Source organism: Heptranchias perlo, chromosome 30 (genome assembly GCF_035084215.1).
Source record: "Heptranchias perlo isolate sHepPer1 chromosome 30, sHepPer1.hap1, whole genome shotgun sequence".
NCBI lineage: Eukaryota > Metazoa > Chordata > Chondrichthyes > Hexanchiformes > Hexanchidae > Heptranchias > Heptranchias perlo.
The window spans coordinates 17,108,654-17,132,651 of record NC_090354.1 but is presented as its reverse complement, the minus strand read 5'-3'; the positions used below and the strand labels follow the sequence as shown (position 1 = coordinate 17,132,651).

Here is a 23,998-nt window from a genome sequence, read left to right as displayed (position 1 = left end):
GAATGCAAATTTCACATTGTAAAAATAGATGCTTCTCTGAGGCTGAAGTTAAGATATATTTCCAACAGGAAAAATCCACATATACAGCAGTCTTAATATGCTGTTATACTGGCAACCTCTGGGTTGGCATACATCTGGTCTTGAACTTCCAGTATGAGATGGGACCTGTGTTTGCATTGGTGGGTTACTATTGTGTTTAATATTCTTTACTACTGGTCATTTGGCGACCTCTGGGTTGGTACACATCTGGACTTGAACTTTCAGCATGAGACCTGTGTTTGCGTTGGTCGGTTAGAACTGTATTTAATATTCTTTACTACTGGTCATTTGGCAAAGGTATAAATATCATGCCACAGAACTAGGATTCTTGTACTGTACTTTGATCTGTAAATATTTAGCACTATTGTATGGATGTGGGATTCTAATTTGCTACTGTAGTCTTGTATCAAATTGTATGAAGATGGTGTATACTATACTGTATGAAAATGTTCAGTACTGTTTGAGGTTATTGAAATGGGTAAGAATGTCTTTTTAGTAGTTTGTGCTACTCGAATATCTAAATAAAGTATTTTTATCAAAACTCATTAGACCTTATTTATCCTACTGCCTTTCAAATAGGTTGGAAAAGTGGTTATCTGGATTGTATCTTATACCCAATATATTTGGATGGATGCAAGCATAAATAAGCCAAGACCATAAGGAAAAAGGAAATGGCAGTCACTACAGTTGCCAATGCCAACCCATGAAGTATAGAGGTGTAAAAACCTTTGCCATGAATTTCAAAATGGCAGGGTGCACATACCATGTGGTAAATGTATACAAGTGTGTCACTTCAGATGCTGACATAGGGACAAACATTTAGATCCTGCACTGAGTTTCTCCCCACCTCTGCCCAAAAGAGTCCCCATCCAACTGTTATGCTTAATTCACACCAATGTGGCCCTACAATCAAATTAATATCTATCCTCCTTTTCTGTGATTACTCACTGGTTACTAGAACTTGCTGCTTATGGGTGAATATATTCTAAAGAATGCAGTAAAATGAACAATTTGTCTTATTTATATCTTAGCCTATGTAGCTTTTTGTTTTAAACTTCTGTTCTGAGCGAAAATCATACCAAATGCATTAGTATTCCAAGAATAGGTTGTCTACACACTGGTGTCAATTGGACAAAATTAGCCTTCTAATCCATGCAGTGGTGCATAGCTGAAATTAAGCAATGAAGTGATAATGTACTCTGTTGGGTACATGAAGCATAAATGATAAGTGAAAATGTTCCTGCTTGTATTAAGATTGACTTGTCTGAAGCAAGAATTCCATGAAGTGGCAATTAATGTTCAATTTTTTTTACTTTTGAAACTGGGATTAAAAAAACATTTGTCTCAGCCTCTACTCTTGGCAAATCAACGCACCAAAATCCTTTGGAAGGGGCTTCTAATCTGTCTCATTATACACGCATCACACTCCGAGGTTGGCAGTCCCATCCAATTATGTGCTTAGTTGTATATTTTCTGCAGGGAACTGTGAATAAATTCACATTTTGTTTTTATATTGATTTGTACAGAATATCTTTCCAGATAAGTACAAATTCAAATTAGTACTTACCCACGAGAACCCACCTTACTGATTTTCCTCTGCCAATATTTCCTTTACTTCCCCCCAATCTCCAGAAGACTCCTTGCTAGAGTGAGATATCACAGGCACTGAGTGTTCTTAGCCAAGTAGCTATTCTTCATGTTTGAGCCCAAACAGTGAGTGTTGCCAAGGTATTTTACCACAGGGCACATCATAGCCAAGCCTGATGCTGTCCTTGCCCAATATCCACATATGCATATTTCCAGGAGGGGTGACTGAGTCGCAATCTAGAATGGGAACCATAGACAATTTTGTCCTCTTCAAAATGGAAAGATACTTATAGCATCCATACTCTCCTATTTTGGCTGAATTCACTCCATCAATTCTGGGACTGTCCTGGTCAATATGGCTCAGCTACTGGGTAAACCCACTGAGCCCACAGAGGAGCCTTACTTTGCTTTGGTGGCTTTTTTAAAAAAAAAAAAATCTGATTACAGGACTATTCTGTGAAGTATTCACAGCACCAGATTTGGCATAGGATGAAGTATTTATGTGATACATTTACCTCTCAGCAGCAGCTGCAACATTTTTAAGTTAAGTGATGTGATGGTACTGCATCCAGAGACGACTCCACAGCCAAACAAATGATTTTCAGTGGCATTTCTGGAGACACAAATGCCATTTTTGCTAGCACAGGCAATAGATACAGTTTCTCAATATGGACCTGACCTATATGCAAATAAGGTTTAAAGTCCTCACTGTAAGATTGGTTTGCCCCGAGGCAGCCGGCTGCACTCAAGAAAACCAGGCCAACATGCAGCCTAACAGGTGGTGCTTAAAGAGAAGTTATTAAAATATATTTACCTGAATGTGGAGTTGGGAGGAGCAGAACCATAGTACAACACTAAGTGCAATTTAATTCTTACTTGTTAGAGACAAAGACCAAAGCAGAGAAAGAGTTGCATGACTAACACTATTATTAAACTACAATTGCAATGACATGGTTAACATCATCACAAGGTTAAATATTACATTAAAGGTAAGTTCATTCTTAATAATCATGGACAGAATCTAAATTACAAGTGTTCCAATGGTAAGTGAAGTAAAGCTTCACAATACCTCAGCAATAGCAGGGTTTTGCTTAGCAGCAATATATAAGAATTACGTTCGAAGTTCAAGATTACAATATAGTCATGGTGAGATTAAGTTCAAAGTCTACATTCAGTGTATCACTATTAGGCCTCCAGTATTAAGAATGTTTCTTGCTAATTTGAGCATAAAACAAGCTGGTCGAGGCATCGGAAACAGTGCTGCTCTACTCGGTGATGCTTTGGGATCACCTCTGGGACGTCGCCTTCAGTGACTTGTCATCTTTAGCTGTCTTTTTTATTCCTATTGTACCTAAGCTGTCACATAATGTAGCTTTCTCTGTTATATGGTACTTAGCACTTGGAAACTCATGCTGTTAACACTGTACATTCTTAGGCTCTCTTAGCTCCTGCGTGTCTTTTTCTAACCTCCCTTTGATTTTTGTAAACCTACGAACTTCCAGCAACCTTATCCAGGCAGGCTAGCAAATTGAGCTTAACTTTAAATACCTTAGGCTTTCATAATGTGAATCCCATTTCAAGCAACTTAAACAATTAAAGGCTAATTTAGTTACACGAAGCTGTCATTCAAGTAACACAACCCTGTCTTCAAAAGTTGTAATTGTTAGCCGGTGGGAATTCCAGCAAGATAGCATGCTATACTGATAACAAAGTCACAAAGAAAGAACTAGTATTTATATAGCATTGTTCATGTCCTCAGAATGTCCCCGAATGCTTTAGCCAATGAATTAGTTTTAAATTTGTGTCATTGTTGTTATGTAAGCAAATACATCAGCCAATTTTTTTTACAAAGAAAAGTTCCACAAACAATAGAATCAGTTCTTCTTGCACGATGTTTTCAGTCATGAGTGTGTAGTTCATAGTTTTATCCATAGCCCAAGGCCACTTGACTTAGAAGGGGAATCCTTCTTTGCTTGGTCGACGCCATATGTAATGAACTACCATTTGTCTGAACACTAAAATCACGTAACCCTTTCCTAAATTCAGATTTATGTATATAGTAAATAAAAACAGCCCCAATAGACCCCTCTGGAATAGTCCAACAATCTTTCCAGCTCAAGAAACTTTCTTTTAACCATACCCTTTGCTTTCTGTCCTCCAACCATCTTTCTATGCATGTGTCTATGTTTCCCCTTAATTCCATGTGCCATTATCTTGCCACAAGTCTCTCATTTGGTACCTTATCAAACATTTTTGAAAATCCATGTGAACCACATCTATTGCATTGCCCTTATTTCTTACTGCCCTTAAATCTATGAAGTTGGTCAAGCATGATGTGACTTTTAGAAATCTATGCTGACAAGCCCTGATAACTCTTATGCCTCCAAGTGCTTCATGATTTCAACCTGTATTATAATGTAATTTACCAACAACTGAAGTAAAACTAACTTGCCTATAATTTTCTGGCTTGACTCTTTTTCGAATAGCGACATTTGCCAGTCAGCTGGTGGACTCTGTGGAAAGTAAAATTATATGAGCACATTTAAGAGCATTCCAAGGCTTGGGGTAGTGGGAGGAAGGCCCTTGGGTCTGGCGGTATTCAGAAGGATCAAGTGGTAATGAGCACTGTGAGCTAGGTGATCTGGGAGCAGGGAGGGCAGTCCCAGGGTACGGAAGTATTGGGGAGGGACATTCTGAAGCATTGACGGGGTCCCAGGAGAATAGGACCTAACCTTGGTTCGTTTTGGACCTGTCAGCCTCCTCCCAAGCCATCAATGGCCCCTTTTGGGTCACCATGCACTCCACCTTTAAATACGTTTAAAGTATTTAGTGCACATTGACTTAACTATCACACCCACTTTCTTAAAGGCAAGAGTTGCTGGCGATGCACAACAGTTCTGTTGTTAGGAGGAGAACCAGGTGCCCACCCTTTGTCAGAACATAAATCTGCTCTGGTGAAGGACCTGGGGGTCTAGCATCTTTGCAGGTGCTGGCGCCCTGCTTAGTGTATGCATCATTCACTATATTTCTCCATGAGATTTCCAGTCTGTCTCAGCTATTTTCACACAATTTAATTATTTGAATGTCATTCCATTGCCTCACTCAAACGATCTTCCTACTTCTACCAGTTTCACTTCATTCCAGCTTCTCAATAAGGGAAGAGTCCGGTGATGTCAGTGTCAATAGTGGGCTCTGCAGGCAACGTAGAGCCAACTGAGCAGCACTTGCAATCACATCACTGAAACCCTAAACCTAACATTGCCTCACACCCTAACCACTAACCCGAATACCCAAACCTAAATCCTAATCCTAACACCCTAACCCTAAATCCTAATCTTAACACCCTAACTCACACCCTAATCACTAACCTGAATACCTAACCCTAGCCACTAGCCCCTCATCCTAAAACCCTAAATCATACCTTAACCTGAATACCTAACCCTAGCACGAACCCCTAACATTAACACTTTAACCCAAACATCTAACTCTAACCACTAGTCCTACCCCTAAATTGTGTGGTAGCGACAGCGCGAAACAGGATTAGGGTGAGGGTGTCAATAGCCATTGTGCCGTCCCTGTTGATGCAGGTTGTCGCTAGTCACTTCATTTCAATAGTCATTTCAACTCAAGTTTGCACACCCTAATCATTATAACCTGGCTTTTCTCTGCTAGCTGACCAGTTGCGTATTTATTTCCAGCGTTTTGTTTTTTATTTCAGATTTCCAGCTCTTTCATCTCTTCTTCCCCCCCTCTTTAAAAAAAACCGGACCTATTTTCTAAATATAAACACGGTCCTTCCAGCCACGTACATTCTCAATATCAGAGATTCAATATTTTCAACAACAAGCCACCGTGCAGAGCCTGGAGATATAAACAAGACGACAGAAAACAACTCCATCTGCGGAGGTGGGGTGGGTGGGGGGGGGGTTGCAATTCTCGAAACGCCAAAAACCAGCGGCCGCACGCGCGGAGAACGTTGACGGCTCGACGTGATGACGCCACAGGGCGGGAGGAAGGTGAGCGATTGGCTGGGCGGCTGGTTGTTATGCAGATTGCGGCTCGAGCGCTGCAGTCTGTGCCTGCGAATCGTGTGCGCGAGGAGCTGATGTCCTTTGTGTTTTTTTTAATATGCAACGTTAAATAAAGGTCAGGCGAAGAGAGAGGAAAAAATGAAATTCGTTCGCTTTCTGATGAAAAACTCGGTCCTGGCCAACGTGCCGAAACATATCGACCATTTCTCCAAGTTCTCGCCCTCCCCCCTGTCCATTAAGCAGTTTTTGGATTTTGGTGAGTGAGGGTCGGGGTGACTGCTCATTACGTCCGCTGAGTGTCTTAGAGATGGTGCAGGAGAGAGGGAGGGAGAGGGTGGAGGAGGAGCGGCGGAGGGCGGGGAGAGACATGTCTTTGCTCCTACAGTAAAGCTGTTAAAACTGTTGGTTAAAATGTATGCTAACCCAGCTGGTTCTGTCGGAGAAAGACATATGGTAAGTTTGATAAATGTTTATCTTCTAAAGTCGTGATGCTATGTTGAAGGGCGATAGTGAAATGACACCCCTCTCCCTCGTTCAGTTTATTTATATGAACGCATTTGGTGAGCTATAGGTTTGATTTTGGTGAACCTAAAAAGGAAAGATCAGAGTACTTTCTAAATGGTGACAAGCTCGAAACAGTGGAGGTTCAAAGAGACTTTGGGGTCCATGGACATTATCATTAAAATGTCATGGACTGGTTCAGAAAATAATCATAAAGGCTAATGGAATGCTGGCCTTTCTATCCAGAGGACTAGAATACAAGGAGGTAGAAGTTATCCTCCAGCTACACAAAGCCCTGGTTAGACCACACCTGGACTACAGTGTTTGGTTCTGGGCACCGTGCCTTAGGATGGATATATTGGCCTTGGAGGGAGTGCAGCGTAGATTTATTAGAATGATAATTAGAAGGACTCCAAGGGTTAAATTACGAGGAGAGATTACACAAACTAGGGTTTGGAATTCTTTGGAATTTAGAAGATTAAGGGGTGATTTGATTGATGTTTTCAAGATATTAAGGGGAACTGATAGGGTAGGTAGAGAGAAATTATTTCCACTGGTTGGGGGAGTCTAGGACTAGGGGATATAGCCTAAAAATTAGAGCCAGGACTTTCAGGAGTGAAGTTAGGAAACACTCCTATATGCAAAGGGTGGTAGAAGTTTGGAACTCTCTTCTGCAAATGGCAGCTGATGTTAGCTCAATTGTTAATTTAAAATCTGAGATTGATAGATTTTTGTTAACCAAAGGTATTAAGGGATATGGAGCAAAGGCGGGTATATGGAGTTAGGTCACAGATCAGCCATGATCTCATTGAATGGCGGAACAGGCTCAAGGGGCTAAATGGCCTACTTCTGTTCCTATGAACCACCAAACGGCGTATGTTTGCAGAAACTTGCACTCAATTTCTTGCGTGATCAGTTGCCAAAATTGTGTCAAGATTTTGTGTGTATGAAATTTGGCCCCTTCTCCCCACAATAAATCTTAAATCGATGTGGTCATGTACTGTTCTTCACTTCTAACTGCATCTTTATTTCTAATGCATTGGTTGGGAATCAAAGAATGGGTACCCATGTGGCAGGCAAGAATTCTACCACAGAACCACCCCCTTGACTTTGAGAGGTGATTACTTCAAGTGATTTGTGCACGTAATCATCGATTCTAAAATTCTGCTTGTGAATGTCAAAAGAGGTGGCTATAAGCATACTGTAACTTAAAATCCAGTGACACTACAATTTATTCAACATCAGTTATACAGATGAATGGTATCAATACTGAGTTGCCAGTTTTGGATAACTAATGGTCTTGCAAGAAATGCAGTCATTACATCAGACTACAGGAACTGAACTGCAATGTGGAAGGAGTAGAGTTACCACAGACTCAATTGGCCTGGAACTTCCTGAAAACTTGCGCTAAAATAATGGAGTATCTCGGCGCAAAAGGTCATGGAAATTTGGGCGTAATTGCCTTGCTGGCTCCTGCATGTGCTGATTTCTGCTTGCTTTATGCTGGTTTTTACATTCCAGTGTATGCTAATGAAATTCTCAGAAAACTTCGGCGATAGTTGTCGACGGCAAGATAGCTGTAAATTTCAGCTTAACTTCCCAAATATGCTGTTTGAAGAAACTTCAGCCTATTGTTTTTATTTAAGTCTCATTAGGGCCAAAGACTAATTTTTTAATTAACTTTTTCTGTCTATTTATACTTTTAATATAAATTGTCACAATCTGCATTATTAGCTCAACAAGAGCAGTGGTGAAAATTCTGGAATCTTTTAAGAAACAATTGGATGCTGAAATGGGAGGAACTTTAGGATATTTCTGGTAGGCGAACTAAGATTGGTTGAATGGCCTTCCTCCTCTCTAACTATCTTGTGATGTGAATCTTCAGTGAGGCTGCATTTATACAATGAAGGGTTCTGATGAAGAATTACATCTCATGTTACACCTGAGATGTCAATAACTTGTATTTTCTGTTCACAGATGTTTCTGGCTTGCTGTGCATTTCCAACGTTTTCTTTTTATATTTCAGTGTAACAGGGAAGTTAGGACCTGATTTGACTCCTGAGTGCACTAAAACCAAATGATTTGATGGACCCTCCAGTCAGGCAGAGTATGAACTGCAGCTGGGGCATCACATGGTATAACTCTGGTCTTGCTAGCTGCACCTCACACTCTACAACTACCAGTCTCTGAGAAGTAGTGTAGTCTATAATTTGAAATAGAATCACTTAATGTTAATAAACACAAAATATTTCTTATGAAAACAATGAATGATATTATCAGCAAAAAGATTTGATTTGGAATAATAATAAGCTGCTAATATAGGCAGAGCTGATTTCACAAACAAAATTGCTGTGATAAAGTATGATATTGATCTGCGTCACTTGGGCTCAGTAACTTTGCCTCTAGTGATGAATTCATCAACTTCAGCATCAGATAGATGTAGCTGGGTTGTCATTCCTCTACAGGATCATGACTTGACCAACAGCAATGAGTTACCAAAGCTTTGTTTTCTTTTTGTCCCAATTTTCTTCCCTCCTCCTCTTGAAGGCATTATCTCTTGCTGGGGCACAGTACTAAGTACTCATTATTTATGTGCCTTGCAGCGGTTTACTACCTTTAAAGGTGCTATATAAATGCATGTTGTTGTATGTGAGCCTAAATCAGTGAATTATTTGATTGTAGAGGACATCACATCTCAGCCATTTCCTAGCAGGAGATCATTGGATAACAGTCAGAAACATGGCTGAGTTTCTTTTTCTCCTTTGTAGCCCAAAGACACTAAGCCCCAACTGCTACGTGGCTGATATCCAGTAATTCAGCATAGACTAAGAATTATATCTGGGTCTTTTAATACTAATCCATTCAGCCATGGGGGAAGGGGCTTGTAGACCTCTGCCTGGAATACAGGAACTAGTGAAGCTGTACTTCAATTATCTGTATCCATGTAAAAGAGTTACATTGAATGTCAGTGGCAAAGCTTCATACCATGCCTCTCCTGACTGCAGAAATCCCTCCATATGATTGCATGGAACTCTCTGTTCAGTGTAGAAGTTCAAATGCAGAGATAACCATCACTTGATTAATCAGGCTTGTCAGAACACAAATTAAGCTATAGGAAATATAACTTGTTCATTGGTACCGCTATACGACTTTGTTTTTCTGTGGTCACAGCAGTCACCAGTGCTGCATTTCTTCAGGCATCTGCCCTTGTGAATGTATCCAGTTGTACCTAAAATTACATCTCTTTCCCCAAGAAAGCCTTTTCAGAGAAGCAACAAAATGCAGGGTTATACTTTCAGTATGAAATACATGTACTTTACTTAAGGAAAATTATTTATTAAGGAAAATAAACCACACTCCTAGGAGATATTCTTAATTGTAGCCTGTTTCTCCTCCTCTTGGAATCCTGTCAGTTCTCTTTCTGCAAGTGGCCCCTTCATTGACATCAGCCACAGGAACTGAGAAGCTCTGTAGGGAATCCCATACGTTTCTGACTCTGCATACTAAATACTGATAGTTTGAGCAAGGAAAACTCCGTACATGCTGAATACATAGCAGTACCCAGCTGGGATTGAATTTTCCTAGAGCAAATGTCTCCGTCTTAGAAATCAAGGCTGGAATTTAATTTGCAGTATTCTCCAATGAAACCTCTTGCTGATGCTTCTGTATGTGGTGTCATCAAACTAGCTCCATGGAGGGACAAGACTTGGAATGAAAGGTCTCAACAGGGAGCTAAAACTAAGCACGTGTCATAATAACTCATGACCCCAAGTGTGTTTGGGCATCATGTGAGGATGATTGAGTTTGTCCATAATGCCCCTCCTCTACAGTCAAATAGCCTGCTGCCCAGAATCTCTCACATCTGGCATGTTACTACAGAGCTGCCAGCACTGTGGAACTGTATCCCAGCATGATTCTCTCTATTTTTAGGAGGAGAGAAAATTGAGTGGAAATTGTTGAAACTTAGCATTTAAGTACAGTGTTGCATTCTTATCTACTTAGGCTCAACAAATGCCTGTGAGAAGACCTCCTTTATGTTTCTGAGGCAAGAGCTGCCTGTGAGACTCTCTAATATTATGAAGGAAATCAACCTTCTCCCAGACCGGCTACTTGGCACACCCTCCGTTCAGTTAGTCCAAAGCTGGTGAGTAGCCACACAGAAGACATTCATACCTGCTAGAGAATGTCCCTTCAGATTAAGAATGTATTTCTTGTGTGTGGCTTCTTAAATGTGTCATGAATAATATCTTTTTGAAATACTGATACTATGTTTTCCATCCAGTTCAGAAATACTGACTTTCTGCTTGTGACAATATTAGAGGGGTCTTACTGAAACTAGCCATCTGGCTAAATATGTCTACTGGTGATATGATGCTGACATCCTGCTTAAATGATCTGCCAGTTACGCAGCTGGAGCTGTGTAAACTGTACTGTGAACTTTACCCCACTTCAGTCATGGGCCTGTTATTTATATGATACTTCCACCCTCTCTTTCCCTTGGATCTCATTGTGAAAGCCAGCTTATACCAGCTCAAAACTGTATTTTTATAGGTAGTGCAATGTTTTATGCTGAGACAACCTATTTAATTCCATTTATTATCACTAAATTACACCCAAATTTAATTGGATTTGTTTCATTACAGTTTTGTTGAACATAATGTCACAATTACAAACTCTATTCTCTATTTTGGTGCAGAAATGCTACTAAGCAGCATTTAGTACTAAACTGGTTAAAGCTGCTATTGTGTCCCACATTATGGTCATACTGCAGATTTGACATGCATAGAACACTCAAAGCACAGTGAGACTAGTTTCCAGTCTCCAAGCTTTACAAATCAAATTTTCACAAGCTTTGTAAGACTATCTTGAGGAGGTAGTCTTGCATTACTTCCTGAACTTCTCTAGATTGCAGCATTGGGCTAACTGTTGTCTCCCACCCTTCTATAAAGTACATCATTCCTAGTTCCCATTTGAAAGCTGAATTTAAAGTTAAAATAAGCTTCAAATAACAAGAGCCCCCTGTCGGGTTTATTTTGAAAATCTAGCTTTGTTCTTGCTGTGCAGAGTAGTTAAGAAATTACAATGCTAGGAAATGAAGCACTTTTGCACTTTTTGTATTTAGTATTTGCATCAAGCATCCCCATGCCAGTCTCTGTAAATTCTGTCCAAACAATGAATCTTAACTCCCAACAAGAGCATCCTTTACTGCAGCAGTGTGTCATTTCCATATCCTAGTCTTGACAGCCTTTGAGTAGGCTGCTGGATGACAAATTATAATAAGTATGTTTATACTATGGACTTATACTTGCTAATTAACTATGTCAAGCCTGCCCAAGCCTATTACATTTAAGATCTTTACAATTGTTGGGAAGGGTAAATTCATCGTTTTGGGCTAGACTGAATTGAAACCTGGTTTCCAGAGTTACAAAGACAGTATTTCTTGAGGATTAGCATGCACAAAAGGACATGGTTTAGTAAAGATCACTACCCCAGTATTGGAAATCTAGTGTCAAATGTGCTGTGTGTATGTAATTTTGGGGCTTTACCGCTTTTCTTAAAGAAAGCTGAGTACAGATACTTGCACTACATTAGGCACTAGTCGGCCAAGTATAATATTATAATATGTATATGTATGCCATTGAATCTGACCTGTAAAGAGCCTCGCAGCAAGACACACATTCCAGCTATCTAAAACTGAAATTAAAAATGTACTACCTAGTGTGCAACTGAGTCAACCGATCTGGAGGGTTCCAGTTTCAGTCACCAGGTTCTGCTGAGCTAACTGATTTTGGCTGGAAAGGTGTTGAAGTGCTATAATAGGTCTGTGACGGGGCTAGTAAGAGCAAAATTGGATATTGTTTGTGCTCGATCACTATGCATTGTGCAAATATGTGCACATTGATCACTGGGTTCGGTGTGTCGGTCAACAGTGCAATAGCACTCTGACGAGGCTTGCAAATAAAGAATGGCTGCTAGGCCTTGGCGGGCTGCTGTACCCCCAATATGATTCAAGAACATTTAAAATTAAAATTGAAAATAATACTTGAAATAAAGGACAAATGACTTAGCCACTCCCTTTTTATATAAAGAATTAGTTGTTTTTTAAATGGTTTTAGCCATTCAAGAAGGGTTGTACTTTTAATCTTCATGGTACTGGAACTCTGAATGTAAACTGACACTTTATTTTGGCAACGGCAATTTTTTCGACAAGGGATCTTTTCTCGGAAGGAACATGATGTAAAATGAAAAAAAGTACCTCTTTCCATCCTGTTCAATGCCCTCTTCAGACGACTCCAGCCGCAGCTTTCAAAAATGGTTGTGGTTGTAATCGAGGAAATTGGCTCAGCCAAACAGTCCAAACTTCCACTGCTGTATGTTGATCTTCTGGTATTGTACCTTTTCATACTGAGTCCTGTGGATTCTATAAAGCTGCCCTGAGTGCTGATTTGCAGCCGGACTCCTCCACGAGCATATTTTTATTGATTGATTTATGTGTGACCAACATACTGTTCCAAAAAAATTTGAATATGTTGCAAAGCATATCTGAAGAGAACTTGAGACACACTTGCGCTTTTCAACACTTAGCTACACGGCCCTATCTTCCAATTACAGCTGAAATCTGCTCCCATCAACAGCAATTAAAGGGCCTATAAAGTTTTCAACAAACTCGCTCTGACAGTGTTTAATTGGAACCTTACTGTGCCAGATTAAAGGCTAACCTCTAGTAAAAAAACAGAACAGTTCAGTTTCAAAATCAAATCAATATTTGTGCTTCAGGAATGAAGTTGAGTCTGAGTGGGCTTGTTTGATTTGTTACTTTGGCACCAGTCAGCCAATTGCCGTTTGTAACCCCCTCCACTGCTCCAGTTTAGAAATGCAAAAAAAAATCCCCCCCCCTCCCCCAAATTTATCAGCTTGACAGATTTGAACCCTGAAGTCTGCTGTTAGCTAATCACAGTTGAGGTGGTGATGATGGAATTATCGTTGGCTCCCCTTCAAGGAGCAGGTTTTCATAGCTAAAAATTGTTTTAGATCTGGTTCTCTGGTATCTTCATTATGCATTGTTTCCTATAAGTGCATTTGTGTTTTACAATTATAAAATTTAGGTTAGTTTCTTTGGTCAGTGTGTTTTGTGTAGTCATTCATAAGAAAAGTCTTAATTTATACATGTTTATTACACAGTATATTCTGTGCTAAACAGAACTTGATACCGGCTGTCTTTTTTTTCTCATCTAGGTATGTCCAGAGTCTCACGGATATTCTTGAGTTTTATGATCGGAACCCTGATGATCACAGTGCATTATCAGGGTGTGTGTTTTTTTTTAATGTTAGATGATGACCTTTCAAGACTGACTGGCATTTATAGTTGTCATTTGCTTACTGATTTTTTTTTTTCCGAATATTCAACTATTCAGCCCTTATCAATACTACAACTTCTTGGTATCTTGCATTATGGGCCTTTTGAAAGCATTTTGATTATGAAATATAAATATCCAATGGTACAACCACCAAGGAATTGGTACCGATTTTCAAGGAATATAAAAAGAAATAGTAAAGTATTCTACAGACACATAAATAACAAAAGAACAATCAGGATAGGGATAGTGCCACTAAGGGATGCATAAAATAAACTCCTAGATAATGACAGCGAAATGGCAGAAATATTGAATAGCTAGTTTGCCATAGTATTTACCAGGGAGATTAACAAGGTGGACATGACATTAGAAGAAGCGATCAAAAAAGATATAAAAACATTTAAGATAGAAAGTGGGGAGATAATTGATAAACTGATCAAACTTAGAGCAGATAAAACCCCTGGTCCAGATAGATTGCATCCAGGAATATTAAAAGAAATTAGGGAGGAGATAGCAGAGGCACTATTACACATATATAAAAATTAATTAGAAAAGAGAATAGCGCCAGAGGACTGGCAGACGGCTAATGTTATTCCCATATTTAAAAAGGGCGATAGAACAAGTCCAGGGAACTATAGACCAATTAGCTTAATGTCAGTGATAGGAAAGATAATGGAATCTTTACTTAAAGATGTAATAGAAAAACATCTAGGGAATGAAAATATAATAAAGCATTTTGGTACCTTTTCATGCTTACAGATTTTTCAGTACTGATATCATTCAAGGTGCTGACTGTAAGTGCAGTTTAAGAAATAAAATGTCAGAGAATTCTTCGGATAACTTTCTAGGTACTTTTTATATTAGTCTTTTAAATAAGATTCTGGGAGCTTGGCATAGTGAGCCAGCTGCTTGTGTTATTGTTAAATCTGGTTTCCGTAGAATGATTAGGTCTAAAATGGATATAATCTGATTTAAAAGAATAATGTAAGAGGTCTTTTTTATGTAATATACCTGAAAGACTTTGGTTTCTTACCTTTCGTATATTTTTAGTTTTACAGATGCATTAATCACAATCCGGAACAGGCACAATGATGTCATTCCAACGATGGCTCAAGGTGTGATAGAATATAAGGAATCATTTGGGGAAGACAGCATCACCAGTCAGAATGTGCAGTACTTTCTGGATCGATTCTACATGAGTCGCATTTCCATTCGAATGCTCATCAATCAGCACAGTAAGTGTAAATTTTGAGGCAGCTCTCTGTGTTGAATTTCAAGAGTGGGCTTCCTTTTAAAAAAAATGTATGGTTAAAGTTGTTTTTGTAGAGTGGAGAAATGTAATAAATCTCTTTGCATAATTAGTTAACAGTGAAATGTGTTGGACATTTGTGAATTTAGTGCTGTGAATAACAGGGTTATGATCAAGTTCTTTATTTTGGTAGATTTTGTTTATATATCAAAAAAATGGCAATTTTTAACATTTCTTTCTTTCCTAAGCACTCATTTTTGATGGCACAACAAATCCAGCTCATCCTAAGCACATAGGCAGTATTGATCCAGACTGTGAAGTTGTAGATGTTGTTAGGGGTAAGTCATTAATCTTTTCACTTGGGGAAATATTTTTCTGTATCTAATAAGAATGGCAAATGACCATGGTCAGTGAAAATCCGCAAACAAAATCCCTGTTTTATCTGTGTATTTGAGATCTCATAGATTTCAGTGGAATCTTCAGAAAATTCAAAAATAAAAAATCAGTGACAGTCAGTTTTGGAGTGATAACTAATGGAGAAAATTTCCGTGTTGCCCCAGCAACATAAATTTGGCTGCTGATACTAAACTATCATTTTAAAACTAATAAAATAGCCATTTCTACTGCACAAATGCTGATAACGCAGTCAGTTTGGCTGCTGCTGTCATCAGATTGGTGATGCTCTGCTTAGTGTACAAAATATGTCTTAATTCACAAGTGGTGGTGGTGGTTGTAAGTATCTGGGCGACATCATCGAGTTTTGTTAAATCACTAACATATTATCAATTTTTATTAAAGCAAAAATCTGCTATAAAATTGATGTATGTAGCGGACCACAAAATTTGCAGGTTATAAATCTCTCGGATGGGACATTACTGTAGAAATTTGATGGACTAGCTGCATTACCTGTCCAATGAAACTGAATCCATCAGTAACTAAAAGTGTGTTTGGTATGCTCAGACTGGAGTATGAAGGACATCTTTCGTTTAAAACAATCCCGGTGCTTATAACACCTGTCTAAGTAAGTTATTCATGTCGTGTATTATTATTCATCGAAGCAGCAGTGACTTCTTTTGATGTTCATTAAATATAATAATCAATTCTTGAGTATTTTGCATTACAATTAATTTTTTAAGTACCCAAAGACTTTTTTTATATAAAAGAAATTTGAAATTTCAAATTGCTCCATTAGTGCAAGGAAAGAAATCATGGCAACAGTTTGAGATTTTTTGATGGTTAAAAAAGTAATCTTTCTCTTTCTGCTCCTTGGTAGGAGGGCAGCTACTGACTTCCAAATCTCTGCTAGTGTTGCTATTGCAGCAGCTGTTAAAAGCTGTGTAGCGTGGATTCTGTTGATTTATCCACCTTTGTTTCAACATGTTTCCATGCTGGAAAGCATTTCTGCTTGATGCTTCTTGTCCTCTTGTCTCCATCTCCCCCAATCAGGATTCTACCACGTTAGTAATCTCTGGTGGAGTTCCATGTTGTACTGTGCCACTAAGTATCATAAAGCTTATGCAGTGGGCATTTGAGGGGTGGAAGCTTTCCATAAAGCTCTTGAATATTAGTATGTGCATTCTTGTGTAGGAAATGATTGCTGTAGCTTTAAAGATGGTCACTGTCAACTTGTATTGTTCACAGATGCATATGAAACTGCCAAATTGCTTTGTGACCAGTATTATATGGACTCCCCTGCACTAGAAGTGGACGAACACAATGGTAAGGCTGCATGAGTTCATTTACGACTGTTGTCGGTGTTGCAGTAATTGAACAGATCAGAACATCCTGTAGTGCTCATTGGTGTTGTATCCTTTTTTATTCCTTGTAGCTGGCATTAGAATCCGATTTCTTGTTCCCTATAAATATGTGCACAATACTTCTGAAATTGGTACTTACGTTGGGCAGTTAATACCTCGCTTAGGCTGAGGCCTCGCACTTTAATCAGTAAATATCCTTCAACTTTGCACAGATAAACATGGTGGAGCTGTCCCATTTACACTTACCTGTATTATTATTTTCTTTTTTTTAATCATTTTTTCCTCATCTCTACCTGTGATTAATGCATTTGCTGCCAAGGGAGTTGTGTGATGCATTGCTAATGATTTTCTGGAAGAAAATTTCTTGCAAACTGTAACGCTCTCTATTATTCCAGCAGTGAGTGGTTCAGGACCTGTCCATATTGTTTATGTGCCATCTCATCTCTACCACATGCTGTTTGAACTTTTCAAAGTAAGAAACCAGCTGTTAAACTCATTTTTTTGAAAATTTACAATTGAAATGTGACATTAATTATTGCAATGTCTTTGTGTCTGATTCCACAATATTAGAATATTGTGGAACTAAAGTAGAAATGTTTCTCCAATTTGTTTTTAAGCATGAAATTTCATTCTTAAATATTTTAGCTATTTTGTCACACTGAAAGCAAACTGTAGAGGAGCTGGTGAAAGTAAAGGTTGTGTATTGAGTGCAAAATGCATTTTTGTCCAAGATCTTGGATTAGAGGTTTGTCCTTGTTCATTATTGCCTATTTTACCCAATTCTTCTGATCCTCTTCCATTTCCACACAAGTAACGATAACTTGACATTAAATAAGAACTGAATAACTTTCAGTGCTGACGCCCAGTGATAGCACCAGCTGAACTTACTTGTAAGTGGCAATGTAAACCATACACACTCCTCAATCTCACAACCCTCCAGTAACACCACTCCATTCTTAATAACATGTATAGTTAAAATACAAATGCAAAGAGGTTTGTGCTGCAATAGTCTGGAATCTCACAAATTGACTTAAATCCCTTTTGTTGATTACTAAGCTGTCTGTAAGGGGAAGTGAGCAACAGCAGGGGGAAGCGTTAGCAGTGGGAGCTGCCACTCAGTAGTGGCGATAAGTAAGCAGCAGTTGTCGGAGGTAGCAGGAGCCAACACTGGATCTTGTTCAGGAATGCGACAGGCTTACGTGGATTTCAGTTGACCAGAGTACCAAGTGATTGTCCATTGGTTAATAGAATATTGCATTGTATTCTCTGAAATGGGACATGCACTTGCATATATATATCATCTACATAACTGGATTTGAGAGTTGTAATGTAATTATTACTAGAGTGCGAGTCATGTATCACATTCATTTTTTTTGCTTAACCTTAGAGTAACCACTGCTATACAAGCAGCGTTAATAGATTCATATGTTAATCTTGTTGGGAAATATTGCACATATATATACCAAAAATGTTCCTATAAATAAATTTTACAATTGGTGATATTTATTAAGCAGATTTTTAAAAAAATCATTCATAGTTAGGCTGTGGTCCATCTCACGTTTAATCAGTAGATTTTTATTGGTAACTTTGGCAATGTATTGGCACTTGTGCTGTGTAAATAAAGAAATCCAGTGACTTGTTGCCTTTTTATTCAAGAATGCCATGAGAGCCACAGTGGAAAGTCATGAATCCAGTCCTCGTCTTCCATCTATCAAAGTAAGAGTTGCACTGGGTGGAGAGGATGTCACAGTTAAGGTGAAAATATTTAATGTTTTATTTTTAAATTGATATTTTATGTGCACACTTTGCAAGACAGTAAACGGAATATCTAGTTTGGTAATTCACCCTCTGCTGACAAACTGTGTGCTAGGTGTAAAAATTAACACTAAATTTCCCCTGAAGCTGCACTCTCATAATTCCAGTATCTTTTTGTAGTTATCATGTGGATGTGGCATTTTGATCATGGATTGTAAAACACTAATAATGAGAGAAATATTTTGTTTTTTTATCACTATCTACCTTCTTTGTTTTCCATAGATGAGTGACAAAGGTGGAGGTGTCCCCCTGAGTAAGATAGACCGGCTGTTCAGTTACATGTATAGCACAGCTCCCACACCACACTTGGGAAGTTCTGGAGGAACACCACTGGTATGCATTTATTCACAAATGAACTTCCACTTACCAGTATTGTGTGGGTATACGTACTGTACTCCAGATTATTTCACCGGTATCGATAAATCTTATTTTAGAAAATGTAGTCTGCTCACGCAGTATTATTACATTTTCAGGCTGGTTTTGGCTATGGGCTGCCTATTTCAAGACTTTATGCCAAGTACTTTCAGGGAGACCTTCAGCTCTATACTATGGAGGGTTATGGGACCGATGCAGTCATTTACCTAAAGGTAAGCATCTCCTCTGCTTGGGAGATATAAAATAATGCATACCAATTGACTTTGTTTTTCGGTACTTCAAATTGAAATGCAAACAGTAAGTGGTCATCGGGTACGAAGACATATTTAAATGCAGTTTGGCAGTAGATTACTGTAGTAGAACCCAAATAGGAAAGGAAAGGACTTGCATTTATATAGCAACTTTCACGACCTCAGGATGTCCCAAAGCACTTTACAGCCAATTAAGTACTTTTGAAGTGTAGTCACTGTTGTAAGGAAACGTGGCAGCCGGTTTGTACATAGCAAGGTCCCACAAACAGCAATGAGATACATAACCAAATAATCTGTTTTAGTGATGTTGGTTGAGGGATTAATATTAGCTGAGAGAACTCCACTGCTTTTCTTCGAATAGTGCCATAGGATCTCTTGCATCCACCCAAGAGAGCAGATGCGGTCTCTGTTTAACTTCTCATCTGCAAGACAGCAGCTCCAACAGTGCTACACTGAGGTGTCAGCCTGGATTATGTGCTCAAGTCTCTGGAGTGGGGCCTGAACCCATGACCTTCACCTCAGGCAAGAATGCTACCTCTGAGCCATGGCTGACACCGTATTGCATTGAGCTGTCATGCTGGTGGTGTTTGAGACATTCTGACAAAAATCCCTGCTGCAACAGACTCGCACTCTCTAGTGGGTCATGAATCCCAAATGATCAGCTTTGTCTCCTTGCAACCCAGTAATCAAGATCTAAATGGTAGTTGGGTGAATTTCTCAAATGCTTCTAGTGCAGAACCTCACCTGCCAGGAACTAATATTGGGAAATCTCAGGTGCTGTCTATATATACACACACACACACACACACACACACACACACACACACACACACACACGGTGAGAAAGGCTCCACTTCCCATAATTTGTCTATGGCCATACATAATTTCCTCAAATTATTATAAACATTAGAGAAGAAAAGGAACACTTTACATAGCTAACAGCACGTGAGACTCTTAGTCCAGATAAAATGTGTATTCCATGAAGAAACCAATTTAAATTGACCACAATACACAGCAGACACAAACTCACATAAAGAATTATTAAAAATAAAGACTTAGGATTCATGGCGCACCGTGACTGCAGTGTATACCATCCACAGGATGCACTGCAGCAACTCACCAAGGCTTCTTCGACAGCACCTCCCAAACCCGCGACCTCTACCACCTAGAAAGACAAGGAACAGCACCACCTGCACATTCCCCTCCAAGTCACACCATCTTGACTTGGAAATATATCGTCGCTGGGTCAAAATCCTGGAACTCCTTACCTAATAGCACTGTGGGAGAACCTTCACCACACGGACTGCAGCAGTTGAAAAAGAGGCTCACCACCACCTTCTGATGGGCAATAAATGCCCACAGTGATGCCCACATCCCATGAATGAATAATAAAAAAAATATATATCTCCACTCCATCACAACTATTTGAAATACAGTCAGCAGATTACTGCAAGGAGAGTGACTGTCAATCCACAGTTATGTGCTAAATTATAGAAAATGTTACAATTTGCAGATCATAGGAGACCAGCTTAAGTACACTGATCTTTAAGGATGGAGTGAGAAGTCTGTTCCAGATAAGCCTCAAATGATAAGAGGCTATTGCAAAGAGCAATTAGTTTGCTATCTCTCCACCTTTCTGCTCTCTTTTCCCCCACCCCCCTCCAAATTTTCTCCCAATCCCTCACCTAAATTGATGCCTGATGGGGTATGGTTGGATGAGTGCTAGTACCAATTCCAAATTGCTATTCTTCAAATGTGAGCCCAGACAATATTGGAAGGTCATTCAACCATGATGGGCATCACAGCTAAACCCTTAAATTTATCAATACAGCATTTGTATTTCTTACAGAATTAATTCTTGTGGGATGTGATGTTTCCAATTTATGGGGAGCGATGCTGTGACCCATTCTTCTCCATCTGCCTCCTGCTCAAAGACTGGTTGAGACTGTCAGTGATATCTGCACCAGAAAAGAGGGGTGATTTTCATTGCACTAGTCTAGGCTGTATTCATACCTAAAGACACAGTTTATTCACCTTATGCTGCCCAGTTATCCGGCATTGACCGCTTTAGAACTTGAGAAAAGTAGAAAAATGTTTTTTTTTTTAAGTTCATACAGTTACAGTCCTTGCTAAAAGGGAGCCTACTAAGGACCAAACATTGTGATTTCTGTTGTTTATCAAAATGAGTTGAATTAGACTTTCATTATCTCATTCAATGTTTTAGATTTGTATTTTGTATGTTCACTCTTCAGTATTTGTCATTTCCTTTTTAGGCTCTATCGAAAGACTCAGTAGAGAGACTACCAGTCTATAACAAATCTGCCTGGCGGCATTACCAACATAGCCATGAGGCTGATGATTGGTGTGTACCTAGTAGTGATCCAAAGAATTTGGCTGTACACAAGATCCAGCAGTGACGCACGAACCCACCAGTTCAATGTTTTGGAAAAGAATGAAAGTAACTTGATATCCATTTGCAGTTTGACATGACAGTTAGCTACAACACGTGATTTTTAGACTACAGCATGGTTCGTCACAAAGTACAATAGAATAGAGACAATTATAGAAGTAAGGGATCTTCTCGAGTGATTAACCTAAAGTTGATTCTAAGCAATGGTCTTTGTCCCTTTTTTGCAGAATTTTACTGTAAGAATCGAGAGATCTTTATTGAATGACTGGGGGAAGAAAGTGGCGCTGTAAATATTTAAGCTGTTTCAAGCTTAGTGTCAGATTGTGGAGCAAGCACATTGGGTGGCATTAAAAATTTGGATTAAGAATAGCCAAGGTAGGAGTGTGGGTAAAGGTAACAGTACTGCAGGGAAGACGGGACCTTTTTTTCACCAGTAAAAACAGCTGTAGAAGTTTGGATTTTGTGCCATATATTACAAAGAAGTAATGTCCCAAAATACAAAGCTTGAAATATGACCACTTGTACATATTATTGATCAAAATTATGAAATTTCACAAACCAATAAGCTAAAAGTGCCATTCAAATACATTTAAAGTACTATGTAGAAAAATGTGATTGCTCGTATTAAAGTTGCATTTTTTAAGGTATGTTCTGTATTTATCCTATATGAATAGATGGTTCTGAAACCATGTGATCTATAACCATCAGTGATTCATAAACTACTTTGAGACAAGTTAGGAGTAAATTCTGAAACAGGAACAGGCATAGGACATTCAGCCCGTCAAACCTGCTCTGCTGCTTTTCTTAGCAATGGCAGCTTTTTAATTCCAATTCCCTTCCTTTTTCATATCCTTTAATTTCAAGTAAGTATCTGTTTCGCCATTAAATTCCTCAGTTGACCAATGGCATTTTGGGGCATAGCTCTCTATGTCCTTGCAATTCTTTTGTGGGAAGAAGCATTTCCTAGATTCTCTTAGCTTCAATTCTAAGATTATATCTCCTTGTTCTGCATTCTCCTTGTAGAGTGAAGAGTCCTTCCCTATCTTCCTTGTCAACTCCCTTCATTGTTTTTAAACACTTCAATTGGATAACCCCTTAAGCTGCTTCTTTTCTGGAAATATTACCCAAGTTTACTCAGCCCCTTCATTCCAGATATCTTCATGGTGATTGAACACAGGAGCTTTTCCAAAGCCAATTAATCCTTCTTCACATGATAAATCCAAAACTGGACAGAATATTGTGGGCAATATAATTGAAGTAGTACTTCTTTGCTTTTATCTTCCAAATGTTTTGTGATTAAGCCATCACATTAACCTTTTGATGCATTGTTTGTTCCTACAAGCTATATTTTTTGATCACTTAGATACCTGGACCCCTAAATCCCTTTGTTAATTTGCCCCCGCCCCACCCCTACCAGAGTTTCACTGTTCAGGTTATACTCCCATCTTCAATTCTTCAGTCTTCTGTCCAAAGTGTACTTTCTTATATTAAACTTCTGCCATCTTTCTGCCCACTTGCTTATCTACCTATCTGTTGTTTTGCAATATTCTACTCTGTTCAAAATTCTCTCTACCTCCTTAGCTTAGTATCACCTGCAGACATACTCCCCTCTATTTCCAAATCCAAGTCATTTTTAATAAATATATTAGAAAAATGCTTTGTTTTTATCTGTACACAGTATATTAATTCTATGTATGAACCTATACATGTGTTTTATGTAAAATGTGCCAAAGATGTGTGCATTAGTGAAGAAAGTGAATCATTGCCCCATTCAAATTGTGGAGCATTTGCTAATGGACTTTAGCAGCAGCTAATGCAATGTGTTGGTGCTTTTGTTAAAATTAAAGAGTACATAGTACCTTTAGATCTTAAAAATTATTAAGCTTAAAGCTTGTTTGATTTAAATGGGTTCGTTTTGGGGAGGTTTAAAAAATGTCTTGAAATTTTAATGTGAATTTAAAATAATACGTGACCACTAATCTTGGTTATGTGTGATTACTAACGACTGACTTTAATATTCACAGTACTGTAACTCACCCTTGTATATTCGTGTACATCAGCATTATATATGCATTTGAAAATAGGATCATGTTCAATATGACGAGCTTTGTCATAAGGACCTAATTGTTTTTCCTCCTGTCAAACTTTAAGGTTGTCCAGATGTGGTTCAAAAGTTGCACTATCAATAATCATTTTTAAAATAAAATTGACAATTTTAACTGTATTTTGTTGACTATGTTTCCAGAGAGATCATAGAAATAATAGAAAGGTTACAGCACAGAAGGAGGCCCATCGAGTCCACGCCGGCTCTATGCAAGAGCAATCCAGCTAGTCCCACTCCCCCGCCCTATCCCCGTAGCCCTGCAAATTTTTTCCTTTCAAGTGCTTATCCAGTTCCCTTTTGAAGGCCATGATTAAATCTGCCTCCGCCACCCACTCCGGCAGTTCATTTCAGATCCTAACCATTCGCTGTGTAAAAAAGTTTTTCCTCATGTCACCTTTGGTTCTTTTGCCAATCACCTAAATCTATGTCCTCTGGTTCTTGACCCTTCCGCCAATAGGAACAGTTTCTCTCTATCTACTCTGTCTTGACCCTTCATGATTTTGAATCCTTCTATCCAATCTCCT

The 23,998-nt window shown here is 38.8% G+C and overlaps 1 protein-coding gene across 3 annotated transcripts; it reads left to right on the top strand.

Moving 5' to 3' along the window:
* The first annotated feature begins 5,677 nt into the window (after nt 1-5,677).
* Nucleotides 5,678-23,594, top strand: LOC137299958 (pyruvate dehydrogenase (acetyl-transferring) kinase isozyme 2, mitochondrial-like). 3 transcript variants are annotated; one of them, XM_067968990.1, is made up of 11 exons: nt 5,678-5,913; nt 10,161-10,302; nt 13,395-13,466; nt 14,564-14,748; nt 15,011-15,100; nt 16,404-16,481; nt 16,918-16,991; nt 18,176-18,274; nt 18,557-18,667; nt 18,808-18,921; nt 21,234-23,594. In XM_067968990.1, exons 1-11 carry the CDS (start codon nt 5,796-5,798, stop codon nt 21,375-21,377), a joined length of 1,227 nt encoding a protein of 408 aa, XP_067825091.1. In that variant the 5' UTR covers nt 5,678-5,795; the 3' UTR covers nt 21,378-23,594. The 3 variants fall into 3 exon arrangements, with proteins under 3 accessions (XP_067825091.1, XP_067825090.1, XP_067825092.1); XM_067968989.1 differs by having other exon boundaries at nt 16,915-16,991; XM_067968991.1 differs by lacking the exon at nt 5,678-5,913 and adding an exon at nt 6,022-6,110 and having other exon boundaries at nt 16,915-16,991.
* The last annotated feature ends 404 nt before the right edge of the window (nt 23,595-23,998 follow it).